General features: G+C 40.7%; 1 protein-coding gene across 1 annotated transcript; it reads left to right on the forward strand.

The window, feature by feature from the left end:
- The first annotated feature begins 18,673 nt into the window (after positions 1 to 18,673).
- Positions 18,674 to 20,697, forward strand: LOC133903815 (3-ketoacyl-CoA synthase 1-like). Its single transcript, XM_062345277.1, has one exon. It carries the CDS (start codon positions 18,776 to 18,778, stop codon positions 20,390 to 20,392), a length of 1,617 nt encoding a protein of 538 aa, XP_062201261.1. The 5' UTR covers positions 18,674 to 18,775; the 3' UTR covers positions 20,393 to 20,697.
- The last annotated feature ends 564 nt before the right edge of the window (positions 20,698 to 21,261 follow it).

Genomic DNA, 21,261 nt, shown 5'->3' on the forward strand with positions numbered 1-21,261 from the left:
CACGGGGAGAGGTTTGCAACCCGTCTCCACCAAATTTTTTTCCGGTCGTGCACCCCACAATCACCAGTCCATAGCAGAAGAAGACTAGCTAGCTAGCTACTCGCTGACTTCTAAGTGAAGACACAATTACATGTCACTCGCATAGAAAACCGCAACGGGTAGCAGACAGCTAGGATGACCATTTCGTGAAAATGAATGAAACCGAACCTAGCTTGCCAATCCGACTGCTCTTGTTTGATTTGGCTCTATGCATCAATTGGCTGATCGTACATAATTGAGCAATCCAAGTCACGACTTTTAGAGTCACTTCGCAATACGTAAGTGAAATCAACGGAGATGCGACGTTCAATCGTAATATATACATTGCCCCCACGTTCACAGATAGGTCATGCAGACGTTATCGCGTGCAAGCGCATCTCGCGTGTGAAATGCACGGGATATATATGATGCGAGTTCAGTGATTAGTTGATCGAGTTGCAATCAATATAGTAATATTACAAGTCACCTCTTTTCCATTATAATAAGCATTTACGGCCTCAGTTGCCGCTGTTCCAAGTGATTAGAGTTCTTGGCTCTCATTAACTGAAAGCACGTATACCATATGTGGTAGTACGCGTCGATGGCTAGTATATGGAAATTGGTATAAAGTTATTAGAGAAAACTAATTAACTACGAACATTTCAACGATTTGGGGAGTATAAAATAGCATCAAACGGGGAAATTATCCATTTTGTATATGATTTTTGTAGTACCACTAAGAAATTCGGCTGTGGCCTACCAACTTGTGAAATGAGCAAGTCTCTTTCCGCTTGTCGTCTGAGCAATGGGTTGAAAGATCCGATTTTCAACGGATCAAGAATCACCTTAACTCTGTCTTTCTCCAAAGAATAGGTATTCAACCCATCATGGACCACCTTTCTTTCATACTGCCAAGTTTGCGATGGAGATGCCAATCTCTGGTTGAAATGGTCAGATTTTATCGCTGTAAGGACCGATGACACCGGGGTGAATTAGGGATTGTAAAAACTACTGGCTCAATTGACATTTGTGCCTTTTTGAGCAAATGTCATGTTTGATGATAAATTTTCATAAAAGTGACATATATTGCTTGAGCGAGGCACAAAATAAAAAAGTTGTTTACAGTGAAATCTTTACTTGTCCTATAGTGATTTGCCTCTTAAATATTTAGGTGTTCCTATGGGTAAGAAAATTTTAAGTAATATCCAATAGAAACCTACTGAAGATAAGTTCAAAAAGAAATTGGGTGGTTGGCAAGGGAGATTTCTTACCATTGGTGGTAAACTAAGCCTTACTAACTCCGGTTTAAGTAATGTGTCTCTGTATATGTTATCTATGTATAAAGTGCCTAACCACCCGTTTAGATAGGCTTTTTTCAAATTTTCTCTGAAAAACAATCACAAGCTATCCAAATAGCTAGCTTCTGGCCCTGTTTTCTGGTGGTTTTTGGCTGACTGAGGAAGCGACTATGACTAAAATGAACTAAAAGCAGCGAAGTAGGTTCTGACTGTCTTTTCTGACTTTTAGATGTGCTAAGAACCTAAAAGTTTATTATAAAAGCTAATAACCAAATTTCAATAGCTACAATCGCTTCCTCTAAAACCAGAAACTCTGAAGCCACAGCTTATCCAAACAGGCCCTAAAGGTGTGGTGCAAAGCATGAATTGCTTGAAGGCTAGATTGTTGTGACAAGAAAGCCCTGGTTTAAAGAAATATCACCTGATAAATTAGCCTACCATTTGTCGGTCAAAGGATCAAGTGGATTTGGCAGTTTTAGGTCTAGAGGTTATGAACATCAGTTTTCTGAGAAAATGGTTATGGAAGTTGGAGAACAGTGATGGATGCTAGCAAATACTTAGAAAGAAATATCTGAAGCAGCAAACTTTGTCCCAAGCAGTGTCTAAACCTAGAGATTCTCATTTTTAGAGAGGGCTGATGGAGGTCAACTCAATCAAGTGTTCAATCTTTCTATACAGAAGAAGTAGGAAATGGTGAACAGACATGGTTCTAGGAGGATGTATGGATCAATGGGCAATCTTTGGCTCAGCAATTCCCAAAATTGTATGGTCTGACTTTTACCAAAAATATTACTATCAGTAATGTGTGAGAGGAAGGTTTTGGATATATCAGATTCAGAAGGACGCTGTGGCATGATATAGCAAGAATGTGGGCTCAGTTTCAACAGTTGGTCATGCAAGTGCAGCTTGGAGAACAACCAGATAAGGTGAGGTGGAATGTGGGGAGCAAAGGCTTTTCAATAAGGTCCGTGTATCTTTCACTGAAGAGTCAATTAAGGGGACTGCATTCCCTCACAAGTTCTTATGGAAAATCAAAACACTATTAGAAAAACCCGTTGTAGATACATTTTATTTTTGGGCTAGTCCGCTCGCAGTGGGGAGTGTTGGCGCAGTCAAACAGGGGTCGGCCGTAAAGCTGCTGAAGGACGCCTTGCCTGGGTCGCCACAACTCGCTACTGCACATGATGACAGGTCTAGTACAGCAAAGTTTTTCTATGCAGAAGCACTACTGAAGGCAGTGAACCAAGGGTGCATTATCCCCGAGAAGGCAGTAGATGTGAGCAACAATGATGACAATTATGCTTATACGGTCTCAAAAATTCACTTGTGGCAAGTACCTATGGGGCAGGCTGAAACGGTGGTTGAGGTGCTAGCAAAAATAAAATTGTTCGGCACTGTCTTTCATTCTCTAGCTTGGAACAAGTTGCAGGCATTATGCAAAAAAAATGGCATTAGGACGAATATGACCAATCATGCCATGGCTGATGCACTTCAGGCCCTAGATGTTGTTAAGGGACTAGATGAGCACATTGCAGAGCTACCGGGGGATAACATGTTCACTATCCCAGAGGGGAACACTAGTGGCCAATGATCTAGTGGGCGAGCTGCGGCTCAATATGAGGAGGATGCACTGACAAAAGCAAAGTGGCTGGTAGTATAGAGGAATCTAGATGAAGGTACATCCAGCTTATCAATTAATTCTTTTAAATTTTTACCTTCAGAGCTTATTACCTCCAACATTAAGAATTTAGGGGTATCCATGGAAAACAATGATAGAAACATTACACAATCTGTTATTTCTATCAAAAATATTGAGGTAGATAGATTAACTGTCACAATGAAAACTCCTAATTCTAGAGAGCTTAATAAACAGGGTAGTAGACCAGTAGATCCTTATTCTTCTGAGGATAATGATGAAACAAGAGGTATTGATGTGACCCTCAATCACTTATGTCATGATTTAACTGAGATCCTCAATGATGAGGGTTTAGATCACATATGTCATGATCTAAATGCGGTTCCAAGAAAGAAAAAAATTCCAATTCAGGGAAATATAAGGGCAAGATTGACTGCCCTCCCAAAAACCAAATACCCCGTCCAAATTGTTTCTTAAATGAAAGGGATTTTTTGGAATAGCAGAGGTTTGGGAGACTTAGCTATGCATAGTTACATTTCCAATAAGGTAAAAGAATAACAATTAGATTTTCTAGCCATCATGGAATCAGGCTGAAGCACTTTTCATCCTTCAACTCTTAGATATGTGGCAGTCTGGAGTATTTATGGCATAGTATGGCACCTAGAGGGCGTTCAAGTGGCATGCTTATTAGGGTAAACTAGTCTGATTGGCACGCGTACGCCGCACCTATTTTTTTTTCTGTGTAGAGCATGATAAAAGAAGACTAAAAATTAAGTTCACAAATTTTGTACATTTCAATATTTATTTATAAAATTATTAATATTAAACACATTAAATTAATTATATAGAAAACAATATTACTTTTATGCATGCACATAGTTTTAACATGTAGGTGAAAGTAATACTAACCTAAAAAAAATAGTTTCATATTTTTTTGAGTTTTAGATATTTTTCTTTGCATTTTAGATTTTTTTAAGCTAATTTATTAATGTAACTAATATTCATTTCGATATTTTTCTAGAATTTTTGGAAAGAAAATTATATATATACGTATACATACGTATATATATATACATATATATACATATACATACTCAGGGTCCACTGCTACAGTAGCAGAGCCCCTGAGAGGGCACCAATTCCTCCACCGTTAGGATATAGTATTGATGCGGCTCTATTTCATATTAGCTCAATTGCTGAAGGGGATTATTATACAAAGTTCCTATTAAAGAATAAGGAGGATGGTTTTACTTAGGCATTATACGCGGTGTACGGACTGACCCAAGATGAGCTCAAGTCTAAATTTTTGATAGAGCTAGCTCATGTTTGCAGCATTGAAACCAACCCAATATTGATCAAGGGGATTTCAACATAATGAGATGTCTGGAGGACAAAAACAATGATAACTTCGATCCTCTGTGGCCTCGCCTTTTCAATGCAGTTATAGATGCATTGGATCTCCGGGAGATTGAGCTTCAAGGTCACTAATATACATGGGAAAATGACCTGGACCCTTCGACGTATGAGAAACTAGATAGAGTCCTTATGAGCACAGAATGGAAAGCTAAATACTTGAGAGTCATGGTGGTGGCCCTAAATATGGGAAGATCAGATCATACCTCTTTGTTTCTTAATACTAGAGCGACTTTTCACTATGAAAAATAGCCTTTGTTCAAATTTGAGCTTGGCTGGTTGATCTGTGATGGGTTCTATGAGATGGTCATTGACATATGGCAAAAAGAACAATAGGGATCTAACATCAGGGATCTAATGCTACCGAAAGATGGCAAAATAAAATTAGAACCTTGCAACAATAGCTAAGGGATGAGCTAAACATACATCTGGCACCCTTAAAAAGGAAAAGAAACAACTCAACATAAAAGTGGATGAGGCGGATAAAAAAGCCGAAACAACCCCTTTAACGCCTCATGAAGTGGCCCTTAAGCACTACCTCAGTGACAGAATTGTGCAGTGTTATGAGAAGAAGAGCTCAAATGGTTTCAATGAGCTAAAGTCAAAAATCTTCTCGAGGAAGATAGCAATACTAAATACTTCCAACTGATGGCTAGTGGCAAACATCTAAAACAAAAGATATACAAATTAGAGCAAGAGGAAGGAACCTTGATTAGGGAGGCTGACCTTAAGCGTTATATCACAAAATATTACAAAGGTTTGTTTTGTAAGCCTGAAAATAATAACTTCTCAACGGATGGAATTATTATGGCAGATATTCCACAAGTTAGCAAAAGTGAAAATGAGATTCTAACCGCACCTTTTGATGAAAAAAGAGGTGTGGCATGCCATATTTCAGATGGAGCATAATAAAGCCCCCAGTCTAGATGGCTTTTCAGCAGAATTTTACCAAGTTTTCTAGGAAGTGATTAAAAGAGACCTCATGGAACTCTTCGTAGATTTTCACCAAGAGATATTATCCATTTTTAGTCTCAACTTTGGTGTCATTACACTCATTCCTAAAAGGTACAATGCACTCAAAATTCAGGAGTACCACCCAATTTTCTTACTTAATGTCAACTTTAAAAGTTTTACCAAGGTTGCAACTAATAGAATTGGGTATGTCGCTAAAAAGGTGGTATGCCCAACCCAAACGGCTTTCATGCCTAGTCATAATATAACGAAAGGAGTTATTATTCTCCACGAGACCATACATGAGCTACATATGAAAAGGCTAAATGGTGTGATCTTGAAAATTGATTTCAAGAAAGCATACGATAAGGTTAAATGGTCCTTCTTGCAACAGGCATCGAGAATGAAAGGATTCTTGACACAATGGTGTCAGTGTATTCAAAGTTTTGTATCTGAGGTCCATGTTGGCATAAAAGTCAATGATACAAAAAGGACTTAGACAAGGGGACCCCCTCTCACCCACATTGTTAAATATCGTAGTGTATATGTTAGCGATATTGACATCAAGGGCTAAGAACGATGAACAAATTGCGGGAGTTATACCACATTTGGTGGAGGATGGCCTGTCAATACTACAATATGCAAATGACACCATAATCTTCTTATACCATAATTTGGAGCAAGCAATGAATATGAAGCTCCTTCTACGTGTCTTTGAATAATTATCCGGACTAAAAAATAATTTTCATAAAAGTGAACTTTTCTGTTGTGGCAATGCTAAAGAATATGAGGACCAATATGCATAGTTATTTGGGTGTGATATTGGTACTTCACCATTCAAATACCTAGGCATACCTATGATCTATCGTAAACTATAGAATAGTGATTAGAGAAGGGTGGAAGAGCGCTTTGAGAGAAAAACTGAGTAGCTGGAAGGGTAAGCTTATGTCTGTAGGGGGGTGATTAGTGCTCATCAATTTTGTATTAAGCAGCCTTCCAGTGTTCATGATGTCATTCTTCGAAATACCCCGAGGTGTCCTAAAGAGACTTGATTATATATGGTCGAGATTCTTCTGGCTAGGGGATAATCATAAAAAGAAATACAAACTTTCTAGATGTGATATCTCTGCCAACCCCATGATCAAGGTGGATTAGGCATTACTAATCTTTTGATCAAAAACATTTTCCTCCTTAGTAAGTAGCTTTTTAAATTACTAAACGATGATGGGGTTTGGCAACGACTACTACGGAATAAATACCTTGTTAGCAAAGCTCTCACCCAAGTAGAAGGAAAGCCGAGAGATTCTCATTTTTTGTCTGGGTTGATGAAAGTTAAGGGGGAGTTTCTTAAATTGGGTTCATTCCAAATACAGGATAGAACACAAACAAGATTCTGAAAAGACACGTGGTTGGGCACAATGCCATTTAGTGAGCAATTCCCCTATCTTTATAATATAGTAAGGAGAAAGTAAGACACTGTAACGGAGGTACATGACTTTTTGATAGGCTTCATGACTTATTGGTGTTAAATTATGGCTTGAAGTCAACAAGGCATATGAGTTCTATTGAATGTTTAGGCATGTTTTTATGGAGTATTGGGGCTCCACAGGCATTTATCCAAGTTGCAAACCAGTTTGAGATGTGTTGGATAGTGTCAATCTCCTTGCAACAGATATTATCAAACCTATAGGCCATAGTTCAGGATGGTGCATGCTAGGCTTCAAGATCCTCGTTTTGCACCATATTTCAATAACTGCATAGGTGCAATAGATGTTACACATATATTTGTTGTTGTGCCTTCGACAAATTTGGTTGCACATGTGGGACGCTAGGGATATTCGACTCAAAATGTGTTGGCTGTATGTGACTTTGACATGAGGTTCACTTTCATTATTGCCGGATGGCCTGGCTCGGTACATGACATGAGGGTGTTCAATGATTCTTTACGCAAATATGGCGACAAATTTTCACATCCTCCACAAGGTATGTCTGTATATCGTTTTGTTATCATCTCATTTACAACATAGTTGAATGTTATTTGTTAGAAAAAATTATCTTGTTGACTATATGCCTCATGTTGAATGTTATTTGTTAGGTAAATATTATCTTGTTGACTCAGGTTATCCTAATCGACCGGGTTATCTAGCTCCATACAAAGGGGAGAAGTACCATCTACGTGAGTTTCGACAAGGTCCATCGCCTAGTGGTAAAAACAAAAATTATAATCATTTGCATTCATCTCTGAGCAATGTAATCGAGTGATCATTTGGTGTTTTGAAGATGAAGTGAAGAATATTATTGGATTTGCCAAGTTATCCCATGGTTAAGAAAATAAAAATAATAATAGCATGTATGGCTCTTCATAACTTCATTCGAGATAGTGCTATTAGTGATCAAGACTTTGAGGTGTATGATCAAAATGGAAACTACATTCCAACGGTTGATAGATTTTCATCTCATGGAAGTGGTGGCAATGGATTAGGAGATGAAGGCGGACACATGATGCTTTGGTTGCTATGAGAAACTAGATTGTTCATGTGAGTATATGAATGATGTAACATTTCCTAATTTATGGACTAAAAAATTTTATATGATTGATGTATCAGTTGCTACTTGATGGTTAAAAAACAATGCGGTATGAATTATGTTTTATTTACTATTTTATCATGCAAATTCATATTTCTAAAATAACTACAAATGAAAAAATAGGAGAAATATGTACTACAAAAGCTAAGGGCATCACGGACATTGCAAAACAAAAGCTGTCATTCAACCCTCTCACAATCCAGGTATCCAAACAACCCTCAGCTTTTGTTCCTTCAGCTTTTCACAATCTATAATTCAAAAGCTACTTTTCACAATCCAACGCTAAAACAAACAAGTCCTAAACCGCTAGCATGCAACCAGCTCTGCAATGTGGATAAAAGGAGACTTCTCATCTTAGTCATAAGGGGTTTTTTTTAAGATGATAATTTGAACACAATAAACTTCAAAATCTCTAGAAATAACTAGATCCAACAAAAAGACAAACCCATGTAACAGGTGGTCAGGAATAAACTATATTAACTTGTCTATAAAAAGAGGTATCGATGATCCTTCCTGATCTTATCATTGCCAAGAAGACAGAGTCAATCACTCCATCACAGGGAAGAAGAGAAGCAGCAAGCACCACATGTGTTCGATGAAATCTCTGTGTGCCGCAAGACAATTTCTGATATATATATTGCAAAATATTTTATACGGAGAAAGAAAAACTGAATCATATAAACACAGTAAAGCAAGTATAAAAAACCAATTATCTGTCTCCACATAGATAAAAGGCCACATATAAGATGTTGGGATTAGTCAAGTTGTGTGTACCAAATGGGATCCGTGGTCCTACTTGGTCTGGTTACAACCACGAACATAATGTTAATATATCTATCAAATAGAAACTTAAAACACGAAAGAATAAGCATGCACCTGACCTAAGCTGCTCGCTAGATTGCCTATGGGCCACCGATATCCAGAAGGCACCATTAAGCTACCATGGTGGTAAGTCACCTAATTATGGTGCTACCAACTAGAGCTTGAATTCTAATTCTCACAAAAATAAAAGGTTTATGTGTGTTACGATTTGGCAGGTTCTCACAAGAATCCTAGTTCTCACCCAGTTGTAAATTTCAGTGTGTTCCTGGGCGCAATAGACACAGGTTTATGTGTGTTTGTATTTTTGAGGTTTATGTGTGTTTGTATTTTTGTTTCATTAATGAAACTAGAAGCTATGCTTCCTTTCCAAACAAGACAAGTAACCCATACATCTAGACTATAATGTTCATATAAAGATCATCATACCTCCATCTGACTCTATATAAATAAGTTGTGCATTCTAAAGATCTATACATGAAAAAAATGGAAAAGTGACTTTTTGCGATTAAAAGGATAACACACATGAACACAATACACTTGCACAGCTATGAGTGTGCCCCTATCACACACACCACAGGTATTTGAATGCGCCCACTATCACACACACCTACGAATAAAACCACTAAAATTAATACGCTCACATATGTATTGTGTAGAATCATTTTTTTTATAAAGTGCAAATGGCTAATACTATTAGGGAATATATACAGAAATTTCTACTTTTTCATTTGTTTAGCTGGATACATAGAAGTTCCTGCACGGAACGCTTTGGGAAGTGCCACAATTTGGGCACGTATGCTTTGACACAGGTCCGCGAGCAGCGTTGGGTCGTTGCTCTTAAATTCCATGGCGGTTGAGCGAGAGTCCAAGCCGTGGGTGGCGTCCGGTGGATCTCGTCCATGCATTAACCATGGCCCACGTATCAGCGGCTGCCAATACGTGTGCCGACACGGTGTACGTGTGTGGCCTACCCAGACTGTTGCGTCCCCTTGCAGGTGCACGTCCACCTGACAGACATGAAAGTTGTTAGTGTACCATCGAATTGGAGCTGTTGGCTCTTTCCAGTTTTAGACCCGTCATACAAGATCATGCCGGGCACGGCTGCCAACTCGCGGTTCCACCATAGAAATCCCCTCAAAATAGCAGCCCTGCTGAGCCAAAAAATATAGCTCGATTTTCTTAATATTGCGAGCCGAATGCATAACAAACCGTGTCTAAACAGCTCACGTGCCTTGAGCTTTAACGAGCAGATACCCGCGCCTGAGAAGCTTATGAGCATAAACAAGCGGATACAATATCTGCTTGGAAAGGGTTGGCTATGTTAACACAAAATAGAAGTTTTCTACCATATTTGATCAGGAAGTCATGCACGTAAAGGTCATGCATGTTATCGTTAGACGTGTAGCGCAGTAAAAAAAGAGATAGAGTAGTCCAATCCAACTTAAAGCGTGTTGGTCCTTCTCCGCACATGATAATTCGACCGTTGACTCGATCATACAGTAGATTATATCCCTTCGAAAAAAAATATATATAGTGGATTGTATTATGACCACTTTTATAACTCCATATTCTGAGAAACAATGATGATTTTAGGTTTAAAGATCCTATAGATATACCATATGAGACTGGCAAGGGTACATATAAACAAAACAATATCAGCAATATCTCAAAGTAGGTAAGTCTAATATCATCTTCTCTAGCATGTGTTTATATCATTGATTTGATATCTCCATATCTATGACTAATGAAACATTATCATGAATTAATACATGTGCCAGTCTAAGAATCGTTGTTGTTCTATCACACCAAATTTTAACGGACAAAACCATATGCAACTTATATATGCCCAGGATGTCCAACACACATAAGCTGTATCTGGTTTTATCCGTTAAAACCAGATGGGATAGAGGTGGTATCAGAGTCATACTGACGTACGACACAAGTCTAGATAGAATGGTCGTGTCATAAGGTCATATTTTAAAAGCCTATTTTAAAAAACATATCCCGTGTTTTTCTGACACCTCAGTTTCTCTCTCTACTTACCTACTTCAATTTATTGAGCAAAATAAATTTTTAACAATTCGCTCCCTCCTTTTTAAAACTTTTAGTTGTTGAACCATCCTGATTACTCTGATCGAGAAGGATATACTTGAAGACCTCACTCGACGCTTCTACCTCATATGAAGATTCCGGTGATGAAGATAAAGACCCTTTGTTACAAGGAAGAATCATCTACCACAATACTGAGAACAAGAAGATCTACCTCTGCGCCGCTCCCAGTTTTAGTTTTCGAGTCATAGGAGGTTTTATTCCTTGTTCTTCGGAAACGTTAGAGCAATGTTGGTAGTGCATGTTTGTGTTTTGTGCCTTGTGTGATTTGGTTGTTCTGTTTCAGTGCTAGAATGTGTTGTGGGATGCTTTAGTATCTATTAACAACGGCATTCTTTATATATATATATATACACATATATATATATACATATATATATAGCTAATAGTAGAGCTGGGTTTTCTCCTTCTAGCCTCTTCTCTTCTTATCCCAACTTTCCTCCTAAATCGTGACTAGATGGTGAGCTTGAAGGAAGGTCAAGGTACCAACAACAACAAAACATCAACCAATAGGTGCCACCACAGTTCAACAAGGAGCAACTTTTGGCAAAACAGATTTAGATTCTTAAAAGCATGGTTCAGAATATGGTAAGTCTACTACATATCATAGAAACTCTACGTGCAGAAGAAAAACATAATCAGCAAGATAACATAAAGAAGAAGAAGATGTCATTCCAAAAATAAGAAAGCAACGCACGTTCCCGTATGTCAACTCAAGCTCCTCAGCAAGGATTTATGTTCCACTCCAAAAATCAATACGGGCCTCAACCTCAAGCACATATTCGTCGCTCCGATTATCAAACACCCCGTTCTACTACGCCTGCCACTCCTTAAGTCAAGAATAGCCTAGCCACTACCACCTCAGGCAAAGGATGTTACCATTGCAGGGAAGAAGGACACTTTGTGAGATATTGTCCTAAGAGGTATCCAAACTAAGCCAACACCAACACTCCGAAGCCTACTCAGTCTCAACCCCAAGCACGTAGTAGAAGTTAGATGCTGCTCAAAATAGCCTCGAACAACATAACTTCACCCATGAGAAGGTCAACTATGTCACCGCAGAAGAAACATAGTAGACACCAAGAAGTTGAGAGTGATAAATCACATATCAAATGCAACCTTGTAGTAATGTGGATCCGATGTCATCTCTTCGCTTAAGTGCAACCTATGTTCAGTCTTCAATGGAAGTTTTGTTGCCCCTCGCTCTACCTAAGAATTGTTAATGTTTTTCCACTCTATCTCTAGAACTAAAAATGCATGTCCAAGAAGTTCGCTCTTTTCAAGGGGGGAGGGGTAGAATTTCTAGCCAATCTATTAGTTCTGGAATCCGAAGACGCATAAGTTGTTCTTAGGAATGGCTAGTCAGCAAGGGTCATAGGGTAATAAGGTGTGCCAAAGAAAGGACCATACCTAGAAGCTGCACTCAAATCACAGAAGCAGTTTTCGAGGACAAGTACCCTCTTCCTAAGAATTTAGATACGCCTCAGTAAGTCTCCAAGAACAAGATCCTCCAAGGTCAATTAATAGATGGGAAGATGGAGAAATATGAAGGAAACTATCAAGAGTGCTAAAGCTACATATTTTCAGGAAAACAGCTCAGAAAGCACCAAGATATACCAAGATCTCAAGGACTGCTATTGGTGGTATGGAAGGAAGAGAGATATAGCAAAGTATGTGGCCCTAGTCATATAAGTCAAAGAGCTAATAGTACATCAGACACAACTACAACTGTTGAAGACACCAAGAATGGAATATTCGAAAAACTTTTACATGCTCATGGTAATCAATCAAGGTTTCTTGAGGCAAATGAAAAAGCCATCATAAGCGAATTGATCAAGGAATGTCAGTGTAATGAGGCCACCACTCAAAAGAAGAAAAAGTTATTTGGGAGGCAAGAAGAAAATTCGAAGACCAAGTTCTCTTAGCTTTCTCCAATCTGCCCAAATCTTGAGGGTGAAATTCCTTTAAGGGGGTAGATTTGTCACACCCTAATTTTCAGATTTCTCAAATTTCTAAAAAATTTCAAGATTAGATTATAGGTTGAATAATTAGAATAGGAAAAAGCCTATTTTCTAAATTCAAATTCAAATTTGATTTAGGATTATGATTTGTTTGAATGCATTCATCCTAAAAATAGGCATTTAGGTTTTATTGAGTTGTTAAGTTCTTCTGGTTTTTATTGGATTTTATTCGAGCACATTTCGAGTATATTTGAATTCATTTGTGTTATATTTAATTTTCAAAATATCAAAAAATTTCCATAAGCTCAAAATATTTTATGTGGCTTCTAAATGTTTTCAAAAGCTTGGAGGAATTAGTTTAGAACTTATAGGCTTTATGTGATATCTTTATTTGGGTTTTATTTGCTATCTTCCTTTTTTGGAAATTCCAAAAAAAAACATAACAAGCCTAAGCCCTAATCTAAAGCCAGCCTAGCTCCTTAGCCCATCTCTCCCTCCTTGGCTTGCCCTCCTTTCCCATTTCGGCCCAGCCTCTAGCCGGCCGGCCCATTTTTCCTCCACCGCCCGCCTGCTCTCCCACGTGGGCCGCGCCCCTGACTGGCATTGTTTGCCCGGCCTATCTTCGCGCTCCAATAGCCTGCTCACCATCTAGCGCCGAACACGTCCCCACCCTTGCCGCCTTCGCTGCGCCTCACCATCACGTGGGCCCACGTCCTATCGTCTCTCCCTTCTAGACTCCAACTCAGAGCTGAGCTGCGTCTCCTCTCTCTCGTGCGCACCGTAGACTCCTTGATCCACTGCCTATATAAGCAACCAAGTGCCCCCCATCCCCTACCACACAAACCGTCGCCTTCTCAAGCCCTATCTCATCGAGTCACCAAAATCCCAGAGCCACTCCCGCTACCATTGTTGCCCCTCAACCGATCTTGATGACCCGCTACCCTAGCGCCGCTTTGCCACCGCCTAGCCACCCAAAAGCTTCGCAGTCTCCTATTGAGCATTCCCGTTCCCTCACACTTGCTTCGCGGCTACCAGAGCACCCTTCTCTTTGACGATTGTGAGCCACGACCATTGTCTGACACTGCCAGGCCGTGTCACCATGTCCCCACTGACACCACACCTTGTTGTTCTCGTCGTGCTGCCACAGTCCTCCTCCGCTGCTTGATGTCGCTGCCGATGAGCCGAAGCTCGATTTTGACGGAGCTCCAGTGCCAAGCCATCGCCTCCCATGATCTCCATCACCTCTGGTCCACAGTAAGGCCCATGAGTCAAGCCTACCTCGTGCACTCTCCTTGGTTCCCCTAGATCCATACACCCGGTCCACAAATCTAAGCCATCAGATCAAAATCCGGTGGTCCAGAACCAATTCACTTGCCACATCAGCAGATGTGCAATGTTAGCCCGCCACATCATCCTACCACATTAGCGAATTGGCTGCCTTGTCATCCTAGTCAGTCTGCCACATCATCAATACCATGCCTAGTCGATAATTCTATTGTTTCCAGTAAAAAACAATTCCAAAAAATAGCCTTTTTACAAAAAAAAAACCCATGGATCTTTAAATAGCCATAACCTCTCCGTTTTAGCTCGCCCAAATTTTTCTAAAGAGATGATCTATCAAACCATGCCAGTTTTAGCTGTCAATTCTCATATCTTTATAGTAGTTTCCCTTGCTAACATCTAGATCTTTATAACCTTATCCTTCTTCATAAGAACTCCAGTCAATTATGTTCTTCTTTTCCAGCTCAATCAAAGATCCCAGTCTATCATTCTATTCCTTTTTTTTTTGCAATTTAGAGTTTATTTGGTGTTTATTTAATGTTGCTTTTGTTTGCCGATAGAATCTGCGATTAATCGACAACGCTTCGGATCTATTCAAGGGATTTCAAGACCAAGGTTTCAATAACACTTAGCATCATTAGGTAAAAGTCAAGTGTACTTCTTGATCATCTTGGACCTATATTTTTAAATTATTTTGTTTTCCAAAATTGTATGCAATGTCTGTCAACTTGATGGGTAGTCACCTATGTTAGGTTTGCCTTAGTTTTTTCTTTACATTCCTTGAAGCCTAAGAGACACGTATATAAGTTTTTTGGGTAGAATTGCTTAGCCTTGCTGTCATGTTGTTCGGAAGTGTCTTATACATGATTAAAGAACATATGCAACTTTGATAATGAACATGAGGTAGAAATATGGAACCTTAGGCTTTGAGTAAAGGGTTATTTATGGTTTGTCATAGTTATGTTGTTAGTTTAGTTTTTGCTCAAGTGACCTAATTAAGGACCGGTTCGTAGAGCAACAACCTAAGAAGTAATGTACCAACTACGAGCCTTTATGGGAGGGTCTGGCTTATTAGTGGATTCCAGTTTGTGTATGCCAAATGATAGGAGTGGATGTGTTTTTGTCAGTGGCAGTGGATGTGTGGGGAAGGGATCCTGGATCCTGTGAACCATCTAGCGCAAGAGGGAGCTTCTGGGTTGGAAGGAGATTCCGTAAACCCTGACGGTGAAACCTTAGCGGGTATGTACATACTGGAGGAAACTTTGTAACAGCCTTGTGGTGATCTCCTTGCCACACACCCTAGGTAGTGTGTAATGTGCCTAATCAGCATGGGCAACATGGAGACTTTGGTCACCTGCTTGCAGGTGATGAAATCACGAATCGTGGAAAAGTTGTACACCTCTGCATAGTGTCAAATCCGATATATCATCCGTGCTCACAGTCATAAGGGACTTGGATCCTCACATGATTAGTTGGTGGTGAAATGATTTTGGTTATGGTATTGGTGGTACTAGATGGTTATGGTTCGCAAGGTGGTTAACTTAGTTGTTGGGCTATATGGGTTACATTTATTGAATAATTGCTTAATGCTTTTGAGTCCAAATATCTTTTCTTTACTCTCATTTATGCAAATATACCATGTGTTAGACTATTATTGATATAAGCCTGCATATCATTATTCTCTTGTATACTTGTTGAGTGTGTCATATGCTCACACTTGCTATTTTCCCTATACCATGCGACCTGTGTAGTGCTGCTTAGTGAGTGAAGTTGTTAAAGGCTATCAAGACGAGATTGTGACGTTCTAGGCGCATGTCTCCCGATCGGGTATCTGCGGTGTTGTTGGGCACCAGTATTTCTGATCCGCTGCAGATATCTACATAGAAGATAATATATGTCAATTATTGTAAGAGTTAACGTTTATTCAATAAAAGTATTGTTTTTGTTACTTCATCTGTGACGTTCTTATGTGTGTTGAATATCCTGAGCACACATAAGTTGCATCTGATTTTGTCTATTAAAATCAGGTGTGACATATTCCAACAATGATATAAGACCAAAGACTATTTAAAAATAATCATCAAACAAAGAGTATCACTAGCAAGGCACATACTTATCTGTCAATGTTTATAACAATTATTTTAGAACTGGAATAACATATTATTCATGAAGTATGATGAGGATATATAATTAATATTGTATATTCTATAAATATCGTGTATACGTAAAAGTTATCTAAGGATTGTCTGTATCTTACTCTAACGTAACCGCCAAAGAGTAGGATACAGAGGTAACATGCTCGGAAGATAATCGTACCGAATAGAAAAGTTATCCCCTATTTAGGAAGGATTCCTATATATTCGATCCGGGTAGATTATGACTGGAGAAGTCCGAGTAAGATATGCCCTAAATTCCCTTACTATATAAGATGGGGAGAGGGATATGTCCAAAGCAATCAGAAAACAACGCCAACAACAATAATCAAGCCAACATAAGCCTTAAAATAAGTAACTTGCGCCTTTAGATCTCCAAAGTCATGAATCCACCATCATGTCTAGTTGGATAGAAGACCAACAACATTGAAGATCTACAGCAGAAGTAATCCCTTACCCGACTAGATCTTCAGTAGTACATACACAGGAATCTGCCTAGTTCTTAGGGTTAGGTTCATCTACTTATCTCATTGTACTCGATGATTCTAAGAATGATCAAGGCAAGATAGAACATAGTGCTATTTTCCAACTTAGAGACGTAAACCTGTATAAATCTGTCTCTTTACAATATCGACGACTATGCATATATCCCTATTTTTATATTTATATACTACAAGTAATCAACTATAAATCCTCACCAAAGTATATAAACATATAAGTGATATAATCATCTCCACAATTTCCACTAGAGCATGTTACTCGGTATCCTCCACGGCATGGAAATAGATCAAGATCCTTAGGTTTTCACCAAATATTCAAGTGCTACAGCAGATGACTCGTGTTCCTACTCGAGTAGTGTTAATCTAACTAGTTACATTTTCAACCAGAGTGGGCCAATACGACCGATAATCAGCTTATTATCTGACAGTAATTCGAATTTTGATGAAATTTGAACAAAATTTGAAAACAATTAAAATTTTGATTAAAAAATTTGCCCAAACTTACCGGTACAAAGTCTTACCAGCAGGGTTCAAAAAACCATCGGTAACCGCTCAAAAATCACGGTTACCGACCTTCCCGGTCCGGTCCGGTTTCAAAAACCGCTCGGTAACCGAAATTTGAATTCAAAAAATTCGAAAAAAAAAATTAAAAACATTCAAAAACTCTTTAAAAAAACTAGACATAATTCTAAGAACTTCTGTGAAAAAAATTTCAAAAATAATGTCGTTTGCATCATATTCTATAGGGAGAAAGTTTGAAAAAAAATGAAAAAAATTGAAGCGCGCAGCTCAATTATTAACTCACGTTAAGGAAAAGTGTAACATGCAAACACATATTTTTTTTGTATAAAATGTATTTTAAGAGAATCTTTAAATTTTATTTCACTTTATTTAGAGTTTTATTAAATTCTCTATGATTTTTACAAAGTTCACAAGCATAAAATGAATATGTTAAGAAACATCACTGTAATTAATTTTTTTATGTCTACTATTATTTTTTCGACGTAAATTATAATATAAATAAGCTAATGAAAGTGGTTTCACTAATTTTTAAGGTGTGATGGGTCAGTTATGAATTAATCTAGTCGCAACACATTTACACAAGCATGCATGTTACAATAACTAATTCATGAGTTTATATATTTTTAAAAGATATAGGATCATGTAAGAAGACTAACAAAATTAGTTTCATGATTTTTGGATTAGCAAAGAGTAAACTATGCATTTACCTTGGTTTAACAAATAAAATTTCTCACAGAAAATTTTGAACTTTTTTATGAGTATAAATACTTTTATCATGTAGATCATGTTACAAGGAAGCCAACAAAATTTATTTCACTTGATTTGAAGCTCGGATGAATTAGTTATTGATTTTACAAGATTGAACCATTTTTTAGGTTTTTTTTGAACTGCGCTGAAATTCGATAAAACCGCTCGATAAATCGAGAAAACCGAGCGGTTAACGACCCAAACCGCTCGGTAACCGACTGAATCAAAAATGTGAGAAAATCGCTCGGTAACCGATCCAAACCGCTCGGTAACCGACCCAAACTGCTCGGTTACCGAGAAGGCAAAAACATGATTTTTTTCGCAAAAATTTAAAATTTGCCGAATGAATTTTCTCCGAATTTTTTTGAATTTTTGACCGGTAACCGCGGTTATCGCGCATTTTCGGTTACCGCCGGAGCTCGGTAACCGAGCTCCGGTCGGTAAATGGAACCTTGCTTACCAGAGGTGGCCAATAGCACAAACAAAACTGCTCTGCAATTCGAGAAGTATGACAAAATTCGACGTTTTCTTAGGTAATTTCCATCATATACCTAAAATTTGACCGCTAAAATGGCAGCTCTTACTCTCCCAAGCTTCAACTCGAAGTTAGTTACTTTCGCGGCAGGCGCTACTATCATTTTCTTCCCAATGAAAACGCCTATAAATTGACTTGCCCTGCTTATCCATTTTCTACCCAACTCCAACAAATCTCAACAAAGTCAGGCGCACGCAAAGAACTCGAGCTCGTCCAACCCGACGCGACCCGATCGGAGACTCCATGGAGGCTGCAGCGGTCATGGAGCGCGAGCGCCTCACGGCCGAGCTGGCCTTCGCCGAGGCCGCCGCGGAGCCAAGCAGCTTCGTGATCAAGATCCGGCGCCGGCTACCGGACTTCGCACGGAACGTTAACCTCAAGTACGTCCGGCTCGGCCTGCGCTCCGGCGGCCTCCCCACGCCCTCGTCCTGGGTCCCGCTCGTGCTTGCGCCGACACTGCTCGCCGCGGCAGCCTGGTCGTTCTCGCGGCTCGACCTCAGCGGCGTCGGCGTGGACAGGCTGTACTCGCTCGACCTGCTCACATGCGTCGCATGGCTCGGCACGGCGGTGCTGCTCCTCACGGTGTACTTCCTCAAGCGGCCGCGGCCGGTGTACCTCGTGGACTTCGCGTGCTACAAGCCCGACGACGAACACGCCATCTCCAAGGACGGATTCCTGGACATGACCCATAGCACGGGCTTCTTCAACACGGAGGCGCTCGACTTCCAGACCAAGATCACCAAGCGCTCGGGGCTTGGCGACCGGACGTACCTCCCGCCGGGCATCCAGGCGCGACCGCCGCGGCTGTCTATGGCGGAGGCTCGCGCGGAGGCCGAGGCCGTCATGTTCGGCTGCCTCGACTCGCTCTTCGCGGCCACGGGAATCGACCCGCGCCGCGACGTGCGCGTGCTCATCGTCAACTGCAGCCTCTTCAACCCGACGCCATCGCTGGCGTCTATGGTCGTGCACCGCTACAGGATGCGGGAGGACGTCAAGTCGTTCAACCTCGGCGGCATGGGCTGCAGCGCGGGGCTCATCGCCGTTGACCTGGCCAGGGACATGCTCCAGGCAAACCCCGGGTGCTACGCCGTCGTGGTCAGCACCGAGAACATCACGCTCAACTGGTACTTCGGCAACGACCGGTCCATGCTGCTGTCCAACTGTATCTTCCGCATGGGCGGCGCCGCAGCGCTGCTGTCCAACAGCCGCGCGGACGCCGCGCGAGCCAAGTACCGGCTGCTGCACACGGTGCGCACGCACAAGGGGGCCGCCGACGAGTGCTTCGGCTGCGTGTACCAGCGCGAGGATGACCGCGGCAAGGTAGGCGTGTCGCTGGCGCGGGAGATCATGGCCGTCGCCGGCGACGCGCTCAAGACGAACATCACCACACTCGGCCCGCTCGTGCTCCCGCTCACGGAGCAGCTCAAGTTCCTCATGTCCCTCGTGCTACGCCGCGTGTTCGGTGGCCGTGGCGTCCGTCCGTACATCCCGGACTTCCGGCGCGCGTTCGAGCACTTCTGCGTGCACGCCGGTGGGCGCGCCGTCCTGGAGGAGGTGCAGCGCAGCCTGGGCCTCGGGGACGCCGACATGGAGCCGAGCAGGTGCACGCTGCATCGGTTCGGCAACACCAGTAGCAGCTCGCTCTGGTACGAGCTCGCTTACGCGGAGGCCAAGGGGCGCGTCCGCCGCGGCCACCGCGTGTGGCAGATTGGCTTCGGCTCTGGGTTCAAGTGCAACAGCGCTGTCTGGCGCGCGCTCCGCGACGTGCCGCCCGTGCGCCCCGACGGCACCGGCAGCCGCGGCGGGTGCAACCCGTGGGTGGACAGCGTGGAGACGTACCCGCCGAAAGCGTACACCTGATCATATTCTTCTTTGTGGCCAAATTAAGTCGTTTAGTTGCAGGCCGACGTACTGCACGAGAAGTGTATGATAAAAGAACACAATATAATGTTTTTTTGTGTGTTTGTTTATAATCATGTAATGTGAATGTGTGTAAATTTCTTTTTCTTCAATGGTATGTTATAATGGTTTTTGAAGTGAAACCTGTAAATCCATGAAGGAGACTGTTTGTAGGGTGGGCCGATCTTCAAGGCATAGGATTGAATTAATTGTGATGGTCTTGTTAGGTATGTGGCGGCTATTTTATTTGATTCACAGTTTTTCAAGTTGCGTCCTTCATTCTTGCGTCGTAGGTGAGTTGGCTTGACAAACCTTTACCTGCCAGCTTCCAACCGTACCGTCAGAGGAATTTGTCAGCTTAGAGAAAGAGTGTTTTCGTTGTCAATCTCTGCAGGTGTATCCAAAAGCGTCACTATAGCTGGTTTGCAGGTGCAGGGAGATCCTGTTCTTTCTATTGAATCATTACTCCCTTTATTTGTAAATATATTACTACCCTTTGACATCGACATCCGCCTATATGCGGGTTTGACTGTATGTCATATGTGAAAATAGTAGTCAAACGCTGAAAATCACTATGTTACGAAAATATTTTTCATGACAATACTATATGATATTTTCATATGACCAATCCATATAATTATTTTAAATTAATGGCTAAAGTTAAAAAGTTTTGAAGGGATCAGTGACATCCTAAAAGAAGATGAATTAGGACATTAAGAACTATTTGGGTTTAAAAAAATAATACAAGATAAATCTATATCAATTTCTATCTAAATATACTCTAGATTTATCTAACATATCTACTCTACCGATTAAAGCACTTGTAACCT

This window comes from Phragmites australis, chromosome 21 (genome assembly GCF_958298935.1).
Source record: "Phragmites australis chromosome 21, lpPhrAust1.1, whole genome shotgun sequence".
NCBI classification, from domain to species: Eukaryota; Viridiplantae; Streptophyta; class Magnoliopsida; order Poales; family Poaceae; genus Phragmites; species Phragmites australis.